Raw genomic sequence first — 22613 nt, 5'->3', positions numbered from 1 at the left:
TCCGTCGTCGCTTTATTATTGCTATCACTGCCCGATTTGCGTCGCCTCAACCCACACTTTCGTCGCTGACGGCATCGTCCGCCCTTTATCGTATCTGTCGCCTCTCAACCTTCGCCTCCGCCACCTACCCCGTAAATTGATCTGCTTTGCTTCCCTACGTCATTCCTCGTCGCGCCGTTCACGAACGCTTCCCCGGCATACACCTTACTTTGCTATACTCTACAGTGATGTTTATACAGCAATGAGATAGAGATATATAAATCGTGCATGAAACACTGACATCCACGTGCCAGTAGTTTTCTTGTGGCCCTGTGGCAAAGGGATGGGCTGTCTTGCATTTGATCGCAAGCAAAAGAAAAGGAGACACGTATTACAGCTATTGGCAGCGCTACACAATGAACTACTCTTGTGAATCATGTCACAAGGTCATTAACATAATCATGACCTTTTGGCGTAAGCAGCACTGGCATGCAGCGGCTAGACTGAACATACTTTTGCAAATTGCTTCACTGGCAAGCACGCTAGTCATAATAAACTCAATTGAGTCTATAAATACATATTGCGGCCATTACAAATCATACATACAAATAAACAAGGCCTTTATTTATATTGGCGGATTTGAACGTGAACTCAATATTTAAGCCTTCTAAAACATATCTACTTTCGTCCAAGAATATAAAACACATCACTATTAACGTGTTACCCGATGTGTGTTTGTAAAGCACATCTGCCGATCTATTTGCACGTTCCTTACAATCACTCGCATAGCTGTCACGGCTCTTGGGCTCTATTCCCAACATGGTGTTGACACCCTCGCAACTCCGTGTAATAAGTGCCAGAACTTAACCCGATACCTAATCTGCACTGTTCACTGCATCGTGTTTATCATTAGCGTTGAAGGGACATTTAGTTTGAGTTTTTGTTATATGCAATGACTTCAAGTCTGATGCCGACATTAAGCACCGCCACTGATTTCCAATTAATCCATTAATTAATGCGTACACATCTTTTAGTGAATTTGCTTTTATTATTATGATGGTATTTTACGTTCGTATTTGTACTGTCACCTGTGTGTCGGTATCTATTAAATACAAACGAGTTTGAAGTAGAATGGTGTTTGCGGCAAAGCACACTGCACTGGAGAAGCTGGTGTTGTTATGCTGCCATTGGAAGAAAGCCATATTACATATACACGTGTTGGCCACTCAGTTCAAATGCTAAAGAGGCTGAAATTAGGGTCTTGCACAACCGTGCTATGGTAGGTAAAGGGGTTAAAAGGGTGAAACAGGCAAAGTGCCACGTCTAATGAGCTGACAGAACTGTTGAAGGCGAGGCACAGGGGAGCCAATGGAAGAGTGGCAGGCCCAAGGAGGGATCAGACATGTGAAACATCTCTACAAGAAATATATCACTCCTGAATTAATTTCTCGCACCTTGCGAAGCCCCGTAAGGGCTGCAAAAGATCCTAAGATGTGATAAATTAATAGGCTGGTATTGTGTGTCACGGGGATGTCTTATAGTCCCCATCTATGCACTTGCAGCTGAAACAATAACAGATATTTACTGCTTGGAAGTCCATTTTATTGCTAGACTTTCTGATAATTTCTCTAGATATTTTATACGTTCATTTTTTTTAAACATAATGCTAAAGTTCGTGGTGAACAGCATAATTAACATCTTTAAAAGTGCATGTTATGGTAAAATTATTTTCTCAAAATACGTATGGGTCATAATAATCATCAGCCATGGTCAATCCACTGCTGAATGAAGGCCTTCTCAAGCATCTGCCACCTCTCACGATCCTTGAGATAACAGATGTAATTGCTCTATCTGCCCGAATGACTTCTTCTCGGGCATATTTCATTCCCGATGTACATTTTTTTTAAACGCATGCCATATGTATTTGCTTTTTTTCAAGCATAATGCACGACGAACTTAGATTTTTAATACATGTAACTTTCAATCATCATAAAACGTCATCAATGTATTTATAACATCATAACCATGGTCATTGTTATCAGCAGATAGGAGGTAAAAAAGTGTTTTACATTTATTCAGAAACGAAAATGTACCCATATGGTACTTCCTGTACAATGTTAGTACGCATGGAAATTGCGTGAAAGAAACAGAGGCAGTTTACAAAGGAACATTTGTCAGCAGTTGCCTTAGGTGTGAAGTTGTACGTAGCTACGGAACAAGACTAGGAGCCGTGCACAAACAATTACACTGGCCTGTCGATATCCCATCTCTGCTGAAGGCTCTGTAAAACAAAATCAATTGCCAAAAAAAGTGCTGATTGTTTTGCTATGCCATCCTGATAAGTTATGAATTAGTAACTTGGAACTGATCAGGCATCTTGAAACAGGCGGGAGTGCCCACACGCTACCCCACCTCATGCAGCCTGCCGATCACATGACTTAATTAGTGTGAATGAGTACGTATTTTTTACATCATAGTGTTTGTACTAGAAGCACAGTTGGCACGTTTTTTTTGTTAGATACCAGGCTTAATTTAATTTAGTTTCACGAGCAGTCTTATAACTTTAGTCAGTTATTGTGATGTTATTTTTTTGCGCACGAGATGTTGGCTTAAAATTAAAAAGTATGAGAAAGCTCGCTTCATAGGGGTCACTGTGAGCATAACTTGGCATATTTGGAATGGAAATTGTCTAAGAGGATATCCCACCGATGAAATTGGAGTGATGAAATCAGCTGGTGTGCAGTGGATTTACCATGGTCGATGATGGCGATGATGGTGTTACGAAAACAAAAAGACACGATTTGTTTTTCCAATTTGCAATCATTACAATTTAATACATTTGTCATGATTTACTTAACATATGTATAAACATAACATTGAACGCATAGTATACATAGGGTAGCACAAAAGTCAGGGCACATGGTTATTTATTTGATTTTAACACTGGCTTTAAAAAAAACAATTGGTTCATTATTTAAGTTAATATTTTATCTGTTATCATTAATGTTTATTTTTCTTCCTACTGTGCGGAACACCTCAAATTTGTCGCTTGCAAAACTTGACCAAGAACCCAGAATGCATCGAGACAAAACATAATCGATGAACGTTCAAAGATTACACCTGTAATGTTACAAAAAAAGTCCCAAATTCATTTCAAAAGAGAATTCATGCGTACATTCATGTTAATGGGAGTCAATTTGAACATTTGTTAAAATAAATTAAATAACCCTCTGTATTCTTGGTGCTTTCGGTAAAGTCACGTAAAAGGGAAACAATAAAAAAATATTTTTATTATTTTTATGATTTTATTGTTTCCCTTCTAATAATATTTGTATTATGTTATTGTTTCCCTTCTACGTGACTTTACCGAAAGAACAAAGAATATGAATCCCTGCAGTCACGAAAGCTTTAACTCAAAAATATAACTCTCTGTTAAAATAAATATAACCCTATGTGTCCTGACTTTTGGGCAACCCTGTATAATGCTACAGCAGCACGTAATTTGACTATATATAGTATATTTATCGTAGTAAATTAACGCGTAATTGAAATTAAATGAAGTGGTCTCGCTGTTAGGCTTCACGTTGTGCATGCTAAGCTGAGAAATGAGATTTGTCATTCATCTGGACAGTTTGTGTGCATTATTCATATGGCTGCTGGCCTTCGTGGTTGAATGCATTAAACAAAGTACATTTCTGAGATGGCTGATGGAAAAAAAAGGAAGTATGCATTCAAAAGCCCATATTAACACCTGCACAAAATCCACATTTTCCGATTGTATGCAACATTTATTCTCGTCAAATGCTATTTAACTGGATTGGTCAATACATTTGTCTGCGAAAAAAAAGGAACGGTTTATGCCATGTGATGGTTTGCAAATGTAAACTTTCTACTTGGTATGTATGTGCATGATCACCAATACCTCATGCTGTGTTGCATTTGCAGATGCGATTTGGATGACACTGCACAGTACGAAGCCTTCGCCATGAATGTTAATGGAGAAGCATCAACAATCGCTACGTTGGTCGTTAAAAGTGTGTATTAAATGGGGATCCACCACATTGATAGTTTTTTATCGTTATATAAATCATTGCGTGGCTGCTGCCTTATTTAAAGTTTGTACATTTGTATTTTTTTCCAACCTCTTAGGATATCAAGGAGAAGCTGAACTTGCTCAGCCTGGATCTGTATGGCTCCCCATTCATAGTGAGAATTACACATCCTCATAATCATCGTCATCATCATTAGCCATGATCAGTCAAATTTATGGATTGAAGGCCTCTTCAGTGTGTGTGCATTATTATTTGTGTTCACTATTCTCCAAACTGCCACCACCTCTCGGAATCCTGCAATGCAATAAGCCATCCAGCACCAGCAGAAAAAAACTCATCTCAGCACTCCATCTCCCCCGTGGGCGATCTCTCAGACACATTACACTCCTTGGCTGACACAACATTATAATCCTTAAACACTGGCCATCATTCCTCATAGCAACAAGTCTTGCTCATGCCTACTTACTTTTATTAATAGTTGTAATGTACTTGCGTATTTGTTCTGTAGTACGTGTTCCTCTTTCTGCCTCTCGATGTAATTCCAAGTATGCATCTCTCCACGATTTTTAGCATACTTTTTAGTGTTTGCTCCTATATGTTTCATAATTTACCATTTTTTTGAACCATGTCATAGCAGGTAGTACATGCCGATTTAACATATTCTTAAGGTACTGTAAAGGCACTCGAGTCTAATAAGCAGGCCTTCACACAGCAGAAGTGTAATGTTCACCATCATTAAATTCAAGCAAAATGTTACCATTCTTTTGTGTGCATGGGAATGTCCCATTTACCTGCTTAATATTGGAGCATATTGTCCTGTTGAGCATTGGGGGAAGAGTAAAATATTATTATTTTGTGGCTCAATATGTACTGATATTTGGTCCATACATTGGCACACGATGTTGTCTTCCTGTGAGCAAAGTCATCGAACATCTTTTTTCATTTAATTTGCATAAATATCAAATAACATGATTGCATATTATTATCCAATCAGCACACGGTCACGGGGGGCCCAGTGAGAATCTAAAAAGTACAGACCGCAAATACAAAGAAACAAACAAACACATTTAGGATGAAATCGCACAAAATCACAAATGCCTCAATTCATCAAGTACTGCATTTCATGTAACATCTGCAAATGTACGTATCGATGTTAAACTTATTTCACACTGTACGTAGCCAAGCACGGTAAACGGAGGAGCAGGGGGGTTTTCAATCTATATGATTTAAATTGCATAGCTCCAGTGGCTTCCAAATATTGGAAGGAAGAGAGCGTTCCAGGCGGCTGCAGAAGCGCGATGCGAAAGCGCCCAATTCAGTGGCCGTCTTTGTTCGATGGCCAGCCAAGCACGTGGGTTTATAACTCAAAATAATGAAAAGCCACACAACTGCCAACATCCAAATGTGTGTGTTTTTGTATTGCACTCTCGAAATGAAGGACGTGGGCAGGTGCGCCAAATCGAGGGCAAACATATTTATTGTGGTAAATCTGTTAAATGCAACAGCACGTGGTGTCACACGCGGCAATCCTCAACCGAGTCGCCATTAACCACGTGACTGGTGTACGGTTAATCAATAACCCTGCCAGCCACCCACAGGCCCAAATCAGTTATCGCATGCTGGTGTACACACGTGCATTGATGTACTGCACAGCACATAAGGACTTTCCCAAAACCACACTTTATTCCCTTGCTGCACGAGGAAATCATTAAAAGAGTGTTCCATTCCTAATGTGCCACATTTGTGCATTTTTTCGTTCTTTCAGTTCCGCCCCTTCCGCCCCTTCCCTACACCAAAGTCGACATCACAATCTTCGACAAGTTTGACGTCTCTTTTGGGCAAGAGGGTGAGGGAGTCACGCTGAGTTGCAAGGTGCTTCTGCATCCGAACCTCAAGCGCTTCCAGCCCGAAATGCAATGGTGGCGTGATGGTGAGCACACCAGGAGGACATTTCTCCTTTCCTCTCTTCCCTTCCCCAACTCCCCACCATGAACATCAAATCGCACCGTACAGGCTTTTGTTATCACGCTTGTGTAAGGTATGTGTAAATCTTCACGGCGATTGATGCATAGTAAAGATTTACACTTATCGGGGTTATAAAATTGTATGCCATAGCTAACAGATGGAGGCATAGATGGAGAATCACACACAGCTGTGTGAATTGATGCAGCCAGATTAAAGATGAACACCACTTTATATAGCCTTTGCCCTTGTTCATTTCTGAACAACCTGTTACCCTTTAATGCCGGGTCACAAGTCTAAGGCAATTGGCAAAAATTGTAGGTCTGAAATAACTAGGTTTCAGGTTAGTTCCACATTGGTATTCATTCACGCGTCCACACAAAATGGTCACGAAATTTCAGGACAGTGAGGATGATACAACAAAATACGGTCCTTTTTTAATGCACAAATATGGCGCATGTCATGTTTATAAAGCGCTATGTAAACTAACAGATAAAAGTGTTGTAAGAAATGAAACTTATAAAATATATACGTCTAAAATGTTGACTATTTGATATCGCAGTTTTATATGACTTGACATTTTATTTATGAAGCTCTATGTAACCTAATATATATGAATGTGTTCTGAGAAATTAAACATATATAAGTATGTATAGTGTGTTGACTATATGGGAATGCATTTCACAATATGATCCATTTAGATCATTACAAAACAATCGATCTCTAATGATCCATACAAACTCATACAATGTATTTATTTTGATACAAAGGCAGGTGTATCCACCCCCCCCCCCCCCCCCCATGAATCTGGCATCCCAACTTAATTTCTCAGCCATGGCTAGCGTCACTGGCAAGTGATACTTGAACTGGTCCTTGGCCTGCACTGACAAAGTGTTCGCAGACCTTCATCCAGAAGTGAATTGAGAAATGGCTGAAAATTATTTAAACACTTTTACTTTCAATTGCATACATTTAATTTTCAAGATAATGGGTCTTTTTTGATGGAGGGCTTTTCCATGTTGGCTTCTGCATAGATTCTGCATTTTATTCTCATTGGACAGGGTGCGTTGCATCCAGCGATATATTGCGTTTTGTGTCAACTAACCTCTTCATAGGTAAGGCTATACTTATGGCTTAGAGGTCCTGGTGGTCACGGGAATTGTGGAATTTAATGAAGTCGGTGAAAACTTGGAAATTGCTGGAGAAAGAAAGATTAGGTGCTTCCATTCAAACATTATGTACGTCGTGTGCTGAGAATACAATTCCGTACATTCACAGCCCCACCTTATTTCCTGATATTGCTATGAATGATCGGTCCCCCCCCCCCAAAAAAAAAAACTTTCAGCGTAAAAACTTACAAAACATTACCATGACAAAAGTATAGCCTTACTCATCAGCAAATGCTAAATTACTGACGATGTGGCGACTGGAGTTTCTGCAACATGGCGGCTAATACGCGACCGCTTGAATCATGCAACTCGCTTTAGCTAGGAGTCGCGAAATTGGAAAACTATTGCAACTGTTCCAATACTGTTTGGCCAAGCATATTACTGCACACGTGCATCAGTAATTGCTTGACATCAAGACACTCAACAGAGAGCTACTAGTTAAAAGAAAAATCCTATATTCTCAATCTGTAATGCATCGCTGAACTAACACCCAATTCTGCCTCTCCCAAAAAAATATCTTGTGCAAAACAGGACTCTTATCAGGCAGCCGTCTGTGGACTGATTTAACATTTAATGTAATGAGGGCGAATGCTTGCCTCGGTGAGCACACCACGGGTCCGATACGGGAGTAGTGAAGAGATGCGCGATCGAAATAAGAGGGGTTGCTCAGGACATTCTCAAATCACACTTGGGTGATTAGAATGGCAGAGAGACGCACCGTGAGGGGGTAAATAACCTATAAAGGGTAACGCAGTCTCAAATGTGAGTGCACATGGACTTCATGCATTTCTGGGTGAGTTGAAGAACCTTCCATCACTTCAACTGGCACATACATCTTTGTAACAATCCTAAACGGTCCAGCACACTTAAATGCAATTGTACTTTCATTGAAATAACAACCTAATACCTTGGTATGGGGTCTTTTAAGTCTAGATTACGCAAAAACTATGTTGTTTTATGGAATGCGGTGCACACGCACGTTATTGCATGTATGTATGTTGAACTTTTTTCGCACAATATGTAGCCAACCATGCTAATCGACTTGCAATGGGGAAAAAACTCACAATGTACAAGAAAAATCCTCACGCAGATATCACCTCCAAATAATATGTATCTCCAAAAGAATTCGTTTAATTTAACATGTAAGTTATCACAGAAAAAATTATATTTCTGATATTTATATATATTTGAAACCTATCAAATGTAATTGTGTTACATTTTTTGTGTAGGCACCGGGATAGGTTTTGCATCGTGGGTGCCGCATAGAATATGACACGGTACATCACTTGTTTTAGAACGCATCAAATTATTTTCGTAGAGAACATGTGTTAAATCCCTTTTGCAAACTCATATAGCAAGGGATTTCCACGTCAATTTGTCATGCACCGACTGCACTGCAATACGCACAATAATTGACAGTCTCTTTCGATCCCACTTAGTATCTTGACATCAATTAGGCAGCCTGCTAGGAGTTGTCCACTGAATCAGATTTATTTGGATATGCCCTGCATTCACACCCAAGCTCCAGTTAGCACGGTTGGCTACGCACGGTGCGAAAAAAAGTTCAATAGACATGCACGGTTGTTTTAACAGTTTCGGCAAACTACTTTACATAACGCAAACAGTTAAATGAATAGAACAAAAATGTCCATGGCTTAGTCAGCTGAGCTGTGCTAGCCAAACAGTATGAGAAGAGTGCACACCCTTGTCCACATGAGAGCAACAGTCAAATAATGTATTGATCTTTGAAACGAGCAGCCCTCATTCCTCAGGCAGACACTTAACTGCAGAACACGAATCAATTGGGATAGTGTTTGCTATCTTCACAGTGGGGCATCTGTTTGTTCGCATGTTAACACAGTGTAAGTCAGGGCTCTTTAACCCAGACGACCAACTGTGCTATTCGCCTACCGAGAAGTCTAAGTTGTTGCGTCTGTGTGCGTCCTGCAATGCAGCAGCAGCTGTTGCGTTGATTTTAACACTACCCCGTCGCCAGTGCTATGCTATTATTGCGAGCTGTTCTGGATGCCGCTGTTGTGTTTGCTACTGAGGCTCCGTGAAAAGTCCAAGGCATGCGTGGGTACGAGGTGGATTATTCGCTTCGTGCGATTATAAGAGATGACAGCCACTTGGGCAGGCCTTCGCGCAGGAGTGGATTGACCATGGCTGATTATGATGAAAATTAAGATCTCCCTGATTCTCAATATTTATTTAAAATTTCAAACCAAACTGTCCACGTGTACTGTGTTTTACATATAGGTGGCAAAGATATGGTATACGCAGCATATATAACTCATCAAATTAGTATTTAAAATGTGAGTTTCATGGTGACAGATGCACATTCTGCTTTTTAACAGCGCAGACACTGCTTGTCTCAATGAGGCGACATTTGTCTTCAGTTTATTGACCCATTCTGTGAATACAAACTAGGCCAAGGGCCTGTGCACTGATATTCAATATAACTGTCTGGTCACATTAACATATGTAATCATTTAAAGTTTATTTACACTTGTATCCAGTATGCCTTTGCTGCAAATACCACAATTCAGTGCAATGAAAAATGAAAACAAATCTACCCTTAAAACCACCCTGCTTATTTTAGTTTTACCTTTTTATAAACAAAGCTCGAGACATTTCGCTGTGTTATGGAATTTCAAATAATTGTGAACTTCAAGGTCACTTAGATGCTAATGTCCATTAGTTTGGCTCAGAGACAAAATCCATCCATCTTTGACTACTTTTCACGAGTGCTCGATCAAACTCTCCCAAGCGGGTATACAGCAATGTAGGTTCGTTCATACAAACCAAAGTTGCCTGAAAATGTTGTTAGGTATATATATCCGAGGGTCTTTTGGGGATTCTGGATACACCAGAGTGACCAGCACAACTTCAATCAGTTATTATATCGGGACAACGATCCTATGCGCTATTTACTCTAGTTCTTACCAAGTACGGCATTATGAGTGGATTTTCTGTGTGTGGACATGTTGCCTTGGTGTCACGCTAAAGCAGGCTGGACTTGCTATCCAGGGGTCACTGGCTTGTTTCGACCTCCCTGGCACGGCATGGGTACACCACAGATTAATTGATCGGTCACGTGTCGTGGGGTAATATGTTGGTATGCCACCTCTTCCAAGAGGTCTGCCCAGTATGGAAGAGAAGGTCTAAATGCCCTCTAGATAGGTTCTCTAGAGTTCCCTCTCATGGAGGCTCGTCCGCCTGCAGTGACGTGAGCAATTGGTTACAGAGATGCACCATTATCTGATATACAGTATTTAATTCTACGTTGCTTTACGCGACTCTCAAGTTTGTTATAGGCTGAACAAGTCAACGTCATGTGTTTGTGATTTTTGCCTGCTAATATACATGCAGGCCAAGCAACATTATTTGATGGATTACAAGAACAAATATAAGAGTTCTCAACAAATATTGTCATCCTTCAACTCTTTGTAAATAAATATATATTATAATTGGGGAAACGTAACTATTTATATATAATACAAGAGTAATTTGGATATCACTGCATGAGTAAACATATTTCACATTGCATTTATGTACGTTTAACTTCTTTCGCACCGTGCTAATCAGCGGTGCAGGGGAAGGACAACAAAATAAACACCAAAAGTAGTTCTAAACACAAACAAATTATATATGCTCGTTCCTATTTAACGAAAATATGTTTTGAACAAAGATCAGAAATTATTAAAAAGCGACAGACCAACACACTTTTTTTTTAAATATACTTTGACAACAACGACATGCATTGAATAGCAATGTTTGATGAGTATTCATCTCATTGTAGACAATTTTCTATTGATAATTACCTTGGTGTATTTCTGGTACAGATATGTTTCTATGAGAATAGTATTTGTAAGCTTTTCAAGTGACATTCTGGTAAATTGTGCATTTCCAATGCATTAATCAATTAAAAGTTTTTTTTATGTGATGACTTCAATGGCGATTACTGACGCATTACGTTTTGTAGAATAGAATGCGTGGTACTGATAATTAATGTGAGGGATCTAGTTTAGTTGAGCCCATGTCTTATTATGGTTGAGGACGAGTCCTAATTATTGTGAAGTACTACTTTCAATTTTCCAGGGTTTGTCTCATGGTGTTATTAGGATGTGGTGCACATAACGACAATGTACCATACCCATGTCTACACGTTAGGTTTTTTTCCTTGGCATTACAGATGTAGGTGTAAACACACACAATGCAAAGACAAAAAAACACATAAACGTCGTAGCATACGGACACTTATACATACCCAGATTGATCCTAGTCAAAAACAATCCACGTGGTCCAAAGGTTGTTGGCACGAAGGGTGCAATTATCGACAGTGACATCCCTGGGTAGGATTCACTTTTTTAATTGGACCATAACAATTGTGATGCGCAACAAACGCGGTGGAAATCCATTTTAATAATTGCAGAGGCTATCATTTGTGGAATGTGTAGTGACACTGAGAATGTGAAATAAAAGTTCTGGTATGAAACATTTGTATTACACACATGGCAAACTGCATGATGGATCACGTCTTATTCGCTCTCTAATTGCATATTGCATAGTGGAGCTTACCTGTCACCACCTCCATACTATCCGTCTCCAATTTTGTAGTGAGCTCATTTAAATAACCGTACTAATAGTGTAATTGCAATTATGACAGTAGTCATAATAATGATGAAGTCCTCTGCTCATGAGTCGTAACAATGATAAAAACCGGTATGCAATTATTATTCTTTGGGTCTTTCGGTAAAGCCACGTAGAAAGAAGAAAAATAATAATAAAAAAATATCACGACGTTTCGATCGCAACACAAGCAATCGTCAACAGGTGAAAAAAGTATAGCGGGAGAGCTACTGAGGCAGAAAAAAATTAATATAGCGTGAAAGCTGCTGAGGCAGGATGTTATAAAGGTTTGAGATGGGTGTAGCCCAAGGGTCATCAGCGAAGTGGGCGGGGCTAGAGATGAAATTTGTATGTAAATGGCTTTACCGAAAGACCCAAAGAATATGAATTCCTGTAGTCACGAAAACTTTTAAGTCAAGATTTAACCGCCTCTACGGGGAGGGTTTCCACACAGCTATTAGATATTTTAACAAATTTCGAGACAAGCAGGCTCGTCTTTACATTAACAGGCTAAATATCTCTTGAACCGTGCCACCGTTGCTCGTTTTCCTCGATGTGGCGGTGGTTTTCGTCTTTCTTACAATGACATGCTAATCTCTCACAATACAATGGCCACCTCCACAGCTTCGTCGTCGTGGAGGTAGCTCAGCTCTCTGATCTTACATTGACATGCAAATTTCATCTCTAGCCCCGCCCACTTCAGTTATGACCCTTGGGCTACACCCATCTCAGACCTTTATAACATCCTGCCTCAGCAGCTCTCCAGCTATATTTTTTCCTGCCTCAGTAGCTCTCCCGCTATATTTTTTTTCACCTGATGACAATTGCTTGTGTTGCGATCGAAACGTCGTGATATTTTTTAAAATTATTTTTCTATCTACATGGTTTTACCGAAAGAGCCAAAGAATATGTATTCCTGCAGTCACGAAAGCTTTAAGTCGGTATACAATTATCTTGTTGCATTTCTGTATGTACATGGAACTTCTTTGGCACCATACGTAGCCAACCCGTGCTAATCGGCCCTTTTTGATTGCTGACCACCACAAAATGCGTGCAGAATGTGTTTGAGAATAGCTATGTCATCTTCGCATGTGAATCGTGCTGACATTCAGTTATGTCGATTTTTTTTCTCGCACCATACATAGCCAGCGGTGCTAATCGTGCGGTTTGCTGCTGAAGGGACATACCTGTGTACATATTAACCTTCACAATACTTTACATTAGAGTACATTTTTTTTTCACGGAGTACGTGCAAATGAGAGGCATACTTACTGTGCAGATAAATCAGTGGCCTTGGGCAGAACGCATCGCAAGAGGGATGGTCCACGAGGAGAAAGTGGCGACAGAATGGCAGCGCATGCCCCTTTGGATTGCACCCTCATGTTCCCGTTCTTTTGATTGCACCTCTTAGACTCACATGCCCCTTTGGATTGACTCTCATGTTCACGTTCTTTTGATTGCGCCTCTTAGGCTCACATGCCCCTTTGGATTGCACCCTCATGTTCACGTCCTTTGCATTACACTCTCATGGTGCTAATCTATCATTAACACTGCTGTTATGCACATATGCGGGCATGATACTCTTTATGCGGCGACGGAAGCTCATTCCATGCTAATCTCTCTCCCTAGTCCTTCTGTCCCTAATCTCCCCCATTAACACAACTGACGTGCTTGCGTCCGTGGATGGAATTCCTTTCCAGCTCAGACCCCACTTGCTTGCCCATCGCCACATATATGTAGCCTTGTTGTAACGGCTTTCTCGTTTATTCAGCAGTTCCACTGCTGGATTATATTTTTCCACCTGAGGACGACCGCTTGTGTTGCAATCGAAATGTCGTGATTTATTTTATTTCATACCTACGTGACTTTACCGAAAGAACCAGAGAATGTGCCACCATATAGATGGAGTGATGACATCAATCCGTTCACAGGAGTAAGATGGATTGTGGCATCGCAGGACCATAAAGGATCGTAACATTATGGGATTCAACAGTGGATATGCAATGGCTGATGATGGGGATACATTTTGTTCGATGATGTATTATCAAATTCGGATTAAAGTTCTGATTTGTATTATTGCATCATATCTTTCAACGTGGCATATTGATAATTCTAAATGATTGCATGTTGTATTCCAAATATAGCACTGAATGAGAAAAGTTCACAATTATTCTCCAGTGCAGAAAATAATACAGCTCTGCAGTGAACAATTAAACAAATAATGTCGGAAGAACAATAACGTGTCATGGAATGCTTTTTTTTTTAATACTGTGTTTGTATGTGTGTGTACAAGCGTGTGTATGGGATATTGAGGCTATGAAGGGTATCTTTGTCTCTGTGCGCACACGTGTGTGTGTGTGTGAGCAGTAGTGAAGGTGTGGTTCTGGCCACCCACACCCCGTGGTATACCGTGCCGGCCGCTATAGGTGCCACTCATCAAATTGCTTGTTTACCAGTCTGTTTACAGGCTACACGTGGCGGGGGGGGGGGATCTTTGTCCTCCGTTCTCCTGTTGCTTCCTGTGCTGAATGTAGAGGCCCGCGTGGTGGACTCCCAGTGGGCGCAGACGTACTGGAGCGGAGAGAAGGCCACCCTGAGTCTGCCACACCTCCACAAGGACGACGAGGGCCTTTACACCTTGCGCGTCGTCTCTCGTGGAAGCTCCCAGCAGCACAGCAGCTACCTTTTTGTGCGAGGTGATGAAACCCCCCCCCCGCCCGCCACCACCGACTGCAGCAATCGGCATTGTCAAGATCCGGGCTCGTTGAAGTGATCATCCCATTGAACAGCGGTGTGGTGACTTAAGTTCTCAGCTCAGTTGGGGGCGAGGGGCGGGGTTGCGGTAATATGTTAGGTGGGGCACCCGATATTCGATTTGTCTTACTGCTCTCATGAAATGAAAGAATAAATGTGGAATGTAAATGAAAGCATTTCCATCAAAACTTAAACAAATGTAAACCGTCTTTTAAATACCTGTCTGTTATTTTACACTGTTGTTGAAAACATGGTGGTTGTCAAGGGAGCCCCAACTCGTAGCTTTGGCCACCAGGGGTGGCAGGGCACCTCCTGCCCCCAAGCTCGTTATTCTACTGCCCTTGCATTTTGGACACCTTGTGCACTAACCCCACGACTTCCAGCCCTTGGAGTGTGACCCAAGGGATGCCATTCAAAACCCAGGAAACAAGGGAAATAGAATGAGTAACACTATTATTTAACGTGGTGGCAAATATTGTCATCGTTATCATCAGATACGATCAATCCACTGATAGATGAAAGCATCCCCCAGGTCGCCACCACCTCTCGCAATCCTGCGACTACAACATTGGCTAAAACTCTCTGGCTGGATAACCCGGTTAGAGTCCTGTCTGAGATAGAGGATGGAGGTGAGGGAGAGAGATCGAGGAGAGAGGTGAGCGACAGAGGAGGGAGGAAGAGATGGACAAGTGCGGGGAGAGAGTGAAAGGGCATGAAACAGAGAGGACAACAAGATAGCAAAACAGAAAGAGGACAGTGATGGATTAGGGAGCTGCAAGAGAGATCGAGATGGGGAAACGAGACGTGAGAATAAGGAGAGTGAGGGTGAGAGTAACGGGAGAGAGATAGGAGGTGGAAAGTGGGTGAGATATAGTGGAGGTCAGAGACAGAAAGGGTCCGTGGTTCGGGTGTGTTGCTCATGGCCAGGATTTGACCCCACTTCACCAAGCTGGTCAGTGCGAGTTTTTGAAGGGAACGAAATTCATCTCGGCTATCTCGGAGTACCTGAGGGGTATGGGGTTCCCCTATCCACCACAGTGACTCAGGCCTACAAGGCTCTCAGGCCTCTTTACCCCAACAAGGCATTGCACCGTCAAGAATAATAAATATCGTAACTTTTTGTTTTACTTCACTGTGAGAATGTATGTGGCACTGATCCTTTGGCAGAGGGTACCAAATCTCTACCATTTCCACCAATGCTGTGAGTCTGCTTCCCATCACCTCACAAAGGTCCACATGCTAGACATGCAATTTTTGTTCTGCTGTCACGTTTATTGATTCGCCTCATTGTTTTGTCTTGTCAGTTTTGATTTATAATGGCCTCAAGGACTACGCCATTTGTTTGATTTCTATTAATTCCCAAAATAAAGCGCCTCTGCGTCCAGCACCATCTGTGCTGTCAGTCAAACTTTCATCACGTTATGATCATTCTCGTCATTATTAACAGGATTACATTTCTTTACATTTTGCAATAAATTAATCATTCACAACTGTAAATTAATCATTGACAACTCACAATAATTGACAACTGACCTAAGCCTATTAAGCATGGTAAATGAAAATAAGGAAAATTTTCAACTAAAGTTGGCTAGCACATTGGGTCCAGATGACTGCCTTTCGTGATGGGCCTTGGATTACGACCAGAAACACCAGCTGGCTGATTAGCCACAGGCTGCATGCACTAACAAAGCTCCACTTAAGCAAATGGATGAGACACAACAATGGTGTTAACCCAAGTAAGTCTTGAGCCATGTGGCTTTTCAGGCTTGAGTAGCCTGACATGTGCAAGTGGGAGGTGGGGAGTCGGGGGAGGGCTTGCATGTCGTACCCTGTGTCGAACCCGCTTCAAATGTAAACTCTAAAAGTAGTTTGCAAACACGTGTGTGCATCAGTACTTTCGCCCAAACAAACAGATAGGTGTGCTGAAAAAGCACACAAGGCTATCAGGGTGTTCCCCCCCCCCCCCCCGCCCTCTCCAAATAATGCCGCCAATGTATTGTATACTTTAAGGATGAATGATAGCCACTTCAAAGTACAATGTCTCTGATTTGTTTTACAAAAGAAATGCTTGGATTTTGTTGAGCAGTCTGTCGGGTAAGAGTGGCACAGTGTGTATAAATACTATTTGGTTCTTTCGGTAAAGTCACGTATGTAAAAAAATAATTTAAAAATAATATCTCACGACGTTTCGATCGCAACACAAGCGGTCGTCCTAAGGCGGAAAAAAAATCCAACAGTGGAACTGCTAAACCTGTGTATGAAGATTTATAGCTTGCATTTAAAAGAAATGCATTTCAAATGTATCATCATATTCAGACCAAACATGGAGTAGAGTTCAGACTCAGATTTTGTCAAGCAAAGCATTTGAGCGGATGCTGCTGAAAGAATGGAAACGTTGCTTAAATCATCCGCCCCTTATCAACCCAGCAATTTAAATTGGTGCACTGCAATTGGTCATTCGGCAGGTCGCGTGTGTTGTGATAAAATGCGGCCACTCTGATCTTTTCTCAGGTCTCTGGCTAGTGTGGAAGAGTAGGCCAAACACCCTCGGAAGGTTCCCACTGTAGCTCCCCCTTTGTTGATTTCCTCTTCTGCCAGCAGCGGTGTGAGCAAGCGATTTGCAGGGTTTCACATCAACGTGAAATCAAATTTGCTGGGCACACTTCCATCCCCCCCCCCCATTGTGCAGATGGAAAGGCTGAGGTGGCCGGTGCCCCAGCCGCTGCCCTGGATGTCGAGTGTCAAGAATCAAACCGCAACTATGTCCTTCTCTCATGGAAGCCACCCAGTGCAGAGGGTGGCAGTCATGTGGTCGGTTACTACATTGAGAGGTAAGGGAAAAGGCAACGCTGTGCCCTCTGTCATGTGTTTGAGAACCTTTTGTGTGATTACAAAAAGTAAGAGCAGGTTGAACACGCAGGCTTTCGTGACCAATATTTTGCACAGTGAAGGTGTTTTTTTGGGGTTAGATCACGCGAATACAAATGTGTCGTTAACCCCACCACCACCACCACCACGTGACACAGCCCAATGTATAAGCTTGAAGCTGGTTGTAATTACCGACACGGGTGTGGTTTACTCTCCAACACACCTCTGAGCTCATGTAATAACTAATTGGCAGATTTTGTTTTGACAAAGCTTACTAATTAGCTGTGTTGGGTGGTCGCGGGTTTTTAACGACACATTTACTAACCCACAAAAACCTTTACTGTGGGAAATAAGAATAGACTTGACCGTTTCTCGCAATAAAATAGGTGTTAAGATGTTCAAACACCAAATATATGCCTATTGCAAGGCATCGGTCTGCAGTAACCACACATACTTGTGGCAAAAAACACAAACAAACTTGCCCTGATAATATATTCATTGTCTTTGAAACTGATTGTCCTACACCAGAGACAGACTTTTTTTATGGCCTTCTCTCGCCAGTGTTTGACCAGAGAAGGCCAAAAAGGCGAACAGTACAAAGGCAATGCAAGTATCAAAGCATTAATAGCTCGGGTTGAGCAGTTATATCTATGGGTCCTGTTTGGCAATGTCTAGTGGCAAAAAAGGTCCCAAAGATATAACGTTTATGTGCTCTATGATCTGAGAATACTTCTCAGCCCACACATTTTAAGTTACGGTCCACATCGAGATTGTACCGTGACCAGTTTATCTTTTTACATATTACGTATTAATTTAATAAGTATTGATGACATATCCCACACCTCGAATTATCACGGTTAGCTACATACGGGGCGACATGAGTTCAACACACACATACACGATGAGAACTGTTGAGAAAGGTGGGCTCGGGGCAAAACACGTTACTCGAAATAACTGTGGCAGGTGGGCAGTATAAATGACAGGGTGGCAGCGAAAGCACGGACCACCTCTGAGAGGACGTCCACTGGGGAGATAAAGTGATCAAATAAATTTGTATGTGGGTGTGTTAGGGGGATTATCAAATGACAGAATCGTGAGAGATGGCCATGTCTTAGGGAAGCCAGTAGTAGATTGACCAAGGGTTTCCGATGATGAACAATTATGTTTTTAGCAACAAAATACAATCGCTACTCTTAATCAAAGCTAGCCTCTTTTCACGTAGAAATTCCACGTGGGGAATTGTGTTAAGTCAATGTTACAAGTAACACAGGCTCAGATTCTTTCAACTCCAATTTAACTTGTTTGTGTTTTTGTACTTACAATGCAAATTATTTTTGAAACAGAATTCCACTCACAATTTATAAAATGAGTGAAATTAATTTTAACGTATGCTATTTATCTTTACTAAACGGTACAGTCATGTTTTCTTCTCTCCATTTTTTCATCATCCATCCAGTGGCATTACAGTCCACAAGCGTCTAGCAGCAGTCCTGCACTTTTGGCGATCACCATCAGATACCATCTGCGCTGATCTATGCCATTCCTCTCTGTTCTCGTTCCTCTTCAACTGGACGAGTTATCTTGTTTCTCTGTCATCCTCTACCTCTCTCCCCCTCATCTGGCATTGCCATTGCATTTGCTGTGTTCCTGTTTATGCGGAATTGACATGGCCATGCCATCTCAGTTCGCATTGCTCGATTTGTTTTTTGTACAGTATCGTTATTATTGTTAATCGCAGTGATTGATGTCTACTATTGCACAGAAAAAAATGTGTAGATAAAAGCAACTGTTTTAATGGGGAAAAACTATTTTAAACTATAAACAAAACTATTTATATTTTACGAGATAAGGTCCACTGAGCTATATAGCTCACAAATGATAATTCAACGATGTGGCTTATCACGTGGATATTTATAGCAGCCAATCCTGTAAACGCATGTTTATAAATTTGGAGGGGAAAATCAGAGGACCCGGAGAAAAATCCACGCGACCATGGGGAGAGAGCAGTGCCGGATTATCCTAGTAGCAAAAGTAGCATATGCTACGTGCCCCGCACTTTTAAGGGCCCCGCGCTAAATACTTTCAAGCTATCAATTCCGGTTCAGTGATTCTGCACTTGCTCTATTACTATAGTACTATACTGCCTTCAACTTGTATAAACGACTGGGTGTTTAGGGTTAGAGATTTGTCGTAATGTCATGGCTGTATAGCAAATTAAAAAAAAAAACATTTGTGTTTAAATATTTATGTTTTTTTTTTTCTTCTCAGGGCCCCTTTGTAACATATGCTACAGGCCCTGCAATAACTTAATCGGGCACTGGGAGAGAGAGCATGCAAACTGCAAATATACAACAGGCTTCAGGGTCGGGATCGAACCCACAACCTCCTGCATACCAGACGAGGTAGTTGACATCTCGTCCTTCTGTGCTGCCCACAGGTGTGAGTTGGGCACCAAGAACTGGGTGAAGTGTAACGACGCGCCCGTCCGCTTTACGCGCCACCCCGTCGTGACGGGCCTCACCGAGGGGAAGTCGTACCAGTACCGTGTGCGTGCCGTCAACAAGGCGGGCATGGGCTCCCCGTCACGTCCCACCGAGCCCATCCCCGCCGTCGACCCCGCCGACCTAGGTCAGACCCAGCGTCGCCCGCGTGGTCATGTCAAATCGTGCACGGCGCTCGTAGGCTCCAAAGGGGATTGATGTAAACAGGCTTGATCCTCTAACTTGTCTTGTCGCTACCCTCCCCTCCCTCCCTCCCACCCCCCCCGCCCCAAGTTAGAATTCCAATTGTGAGTGAGATGTCTATTCTAGACTACCACTTGAAAGATAATTACCCGTGGAAGAAGGTGTTTAAATAACGTTGTATCCACGCTCGGTGTCTTGCGACAGCCAGATTTGCGGAGAAATCCTCCTGTTGTGTTTGTAAATAGAGGGATAGATGTGATGTCATCACTTGTGAGACCCTCACGTGCGAAGGGTGGGGGGGGGTGTTAATGAATGCTTATAAATTACAATAGGTATTCCTTACCGGTTGGGTTATTGATGCTAATTTTAATTATTGGTGGAACGTCATAGTCACATTGTAAATATTGTGGATTTACTCTCCAACACACCGGTGTGCTGTGCTAGTAACGAATAGCATGTTCTGTTTACAGAACATGCTATTCGTTTACATGACAGAACATGCTGTGTCGGGTGGTGGCGAGTTTAATGACACATTCATATTCACGTGAAAGGCTACGTGTTAAATTAACACATTATTTACTAAATAATTTACATAAATTGTAAAAGTAGAGTTCTGGTTCACAATTTGATACATGTATGGTGAGCCTAATAATCAAGTTGAATCAATGAATCAATGCATCATTAAATGCCTACTATCAACCCAACGTCTGCATTAAGAAACAGGCTCTAGTACACTTATGTTGTGCATCTAATTGCCAAAAGCACAGATATATATATGACAATCATTAACGGAGTTAAGCAAGAGTAACTCACTGCACCCGTTAACTAGACACGAGCGATTCAATGTCATATTGGCTTGGTTAGGTCCATGAGGCAATGCTCCATGACAGGGCACTGTGCCCATGTGCGAGATCCGGCGAATGAACTGAGGGAAGGGAGAGTGAAAAATGAGCAGTCCCTCTCCGGCGTGGAGAGCATCGCTTGTGCAATGTCTTTGATGGCCTCAGCTGTCAGCCCGGTCAACGATGACTGCAGACAAGCGGAATTCCCTTGTGATTTTAAAGAACAAAACGGGTAAAATGAGAGCTGGTGCAATGGAGTCTTCCATGAAAAAAAGCCTGGGCCAAGGTCAGTTGATGACGTGTTCAGAGAAACATGGACATTTCTTGTTCGTCAAAGTTATCTGGCTGACAAAATGTGCACACACCAGTGATGGATAGCACCACTTAAAAGAAAGTTTCATGGGGAAGCTTTGTTTAATTAATTACAGTTCGAACCCGACCCTGACGCCTGTATACAGTATGTGAGGTTTGCATGTTTCTCTCCCCGTGGTCAAGTAATCCTTACAGCGGTACCCCGTGGTACCAAATAAGACAAAATGGCCGATGCAATTAAATATTTCATTTCTTGGACACTTTTTCCCAGGGTTGTTACTTCACTCCGCGACTGGGGGTACCAATCAATCCGAAATCGGTGGTGCTACTCCGCGATGTCGAAACGCAGCGAGGGCGATCGCGCTGAAACCCTGAACGCTCGCGAACGCACCGTACTGGTGGTGCATCGTGAGTACGGCTCGTCGAGATGAGTCGATTGCCGCATTGCCGACCATCAACAGACTAAAAAAATGACTGCATCACGGACATTATGCGAGAGCCGGGGTAACGATGGTACCCCGGGGATACCGCCATAAGGTTCAAGTGGATTTTTCTTTGGGTCCTCCGGTTTTTCCTTCCACATTGAGAATCAATATGCATTCAGACTATTTGGCTGCAATAAATTTCCACGTGATACGCCACTTTGTTGAGCCATCATTTGTGGCCAGGTCGCTTTTGAAAAAGAGCTATATGGCTCAGTGAGCAATACCTGCTAAAATAAAATAAATAAAAAAGTTTAGATTTTTAGTTCAGAATTGAAAAATTGTCGCAATGAGGCTTACATCCTTAGATGTTGTGCAAGTTGGCTGTGTGTAACATTGGGTGAAGGGAAAGGGTGGTAGGGTAATGTGTGATAATTATCGACGTGCTTCATTGGAATAATACGCGTTCAATCGCGTTTCTTTTATTCTTCGTCTAGAATTTGTCAGCGCATATTTAAAAACGGTACAAGTAACGACCATATTGTGAAATTCATCTATTTGCTTCATTGAAATGAATCGCAATGTGTCCGGGTTATGAATCTACATCAATTTAATCCGTGCAGGGATTGTTCTCACATTGTCGTATGTTATTTAGGTAAATGCACGTGTTAATTCTCAATTTGAATCCAAACACGAGAGGTGAGCTTGATTTAATAATCGAAAGATGCCTGAGGCTTTGTTTTATTTAAAACATACCAGAACGCGCTCATGGAGTCGATCAATCACAGCTAAACCAGGACGGATCACCATCTGGTCAAGTCTTTTACCAGAGAGGAGAAGACACTTGTGTGGCTTGACCTATGCTGCTCACCGATTATAATTGCTTAACGTTAAGCCTGACCACTGTTGTCCGTGTTTCACAGGACCTTGTTGAAAA

At 41.8% G+C, this 22613-nt stretch overlaps 1 protein-coding gene across 2 annotated transcripts in view; it reads left to right on the top strand.

Annotated features, from left to right (window-relative positions):
* Positions 1-22613, top strand: part of LOC116941581 (myomesin-2-like) — a 117632-nt gene that overhangs the window by 13071 nt on the left and 81948 nt on the right. For both annotated transcript variants that reach the window (XM_076066602.1, XM_032952773.2), the window contains exons 7-12: positions 3925-4013; positions 4129-4185; positions 5797-5961; positions 14329-14490; positions 17238-17379; positions 19854-20044. In XM_076066602.1, the coding sequence (XP_075922717.1) occupies positions 3925-4013; positions 4129-4185; positions 5797-5961; positions 14329-14490; positions 17238-17379; positions 19854-20044 (806 nt within the window). The remainder of the gene's footprint in view (positions 1-3924; positions 4014-4128; positions 4186-5796; positions 5962-14328; positions 14491-17237; positions 17380-19853; positions 20045-22613) is intronic.

Source organism: Petromyzon marinus, chromosome 12 (assembly GCF_048934315.1).
Source record: "Petromyzon marinus isolate PM22_M1 ecotype Great Lakes invasive population chromosome 12, UKy_Petmar_22M1.pri1.0, whole genome shotgun sequence".
Lineage (NCBI taxonomy): Eukaryota > Metazoa > Chordata > Hyperoartia > Petromyzontiformes > Petromyzontidae > Petromyzon > Petromyzon marinus.
Note: the sequence above shows the minus strand (reverse complement) of the source record. Positions and strands in the feature narration are given on the sequence as shown.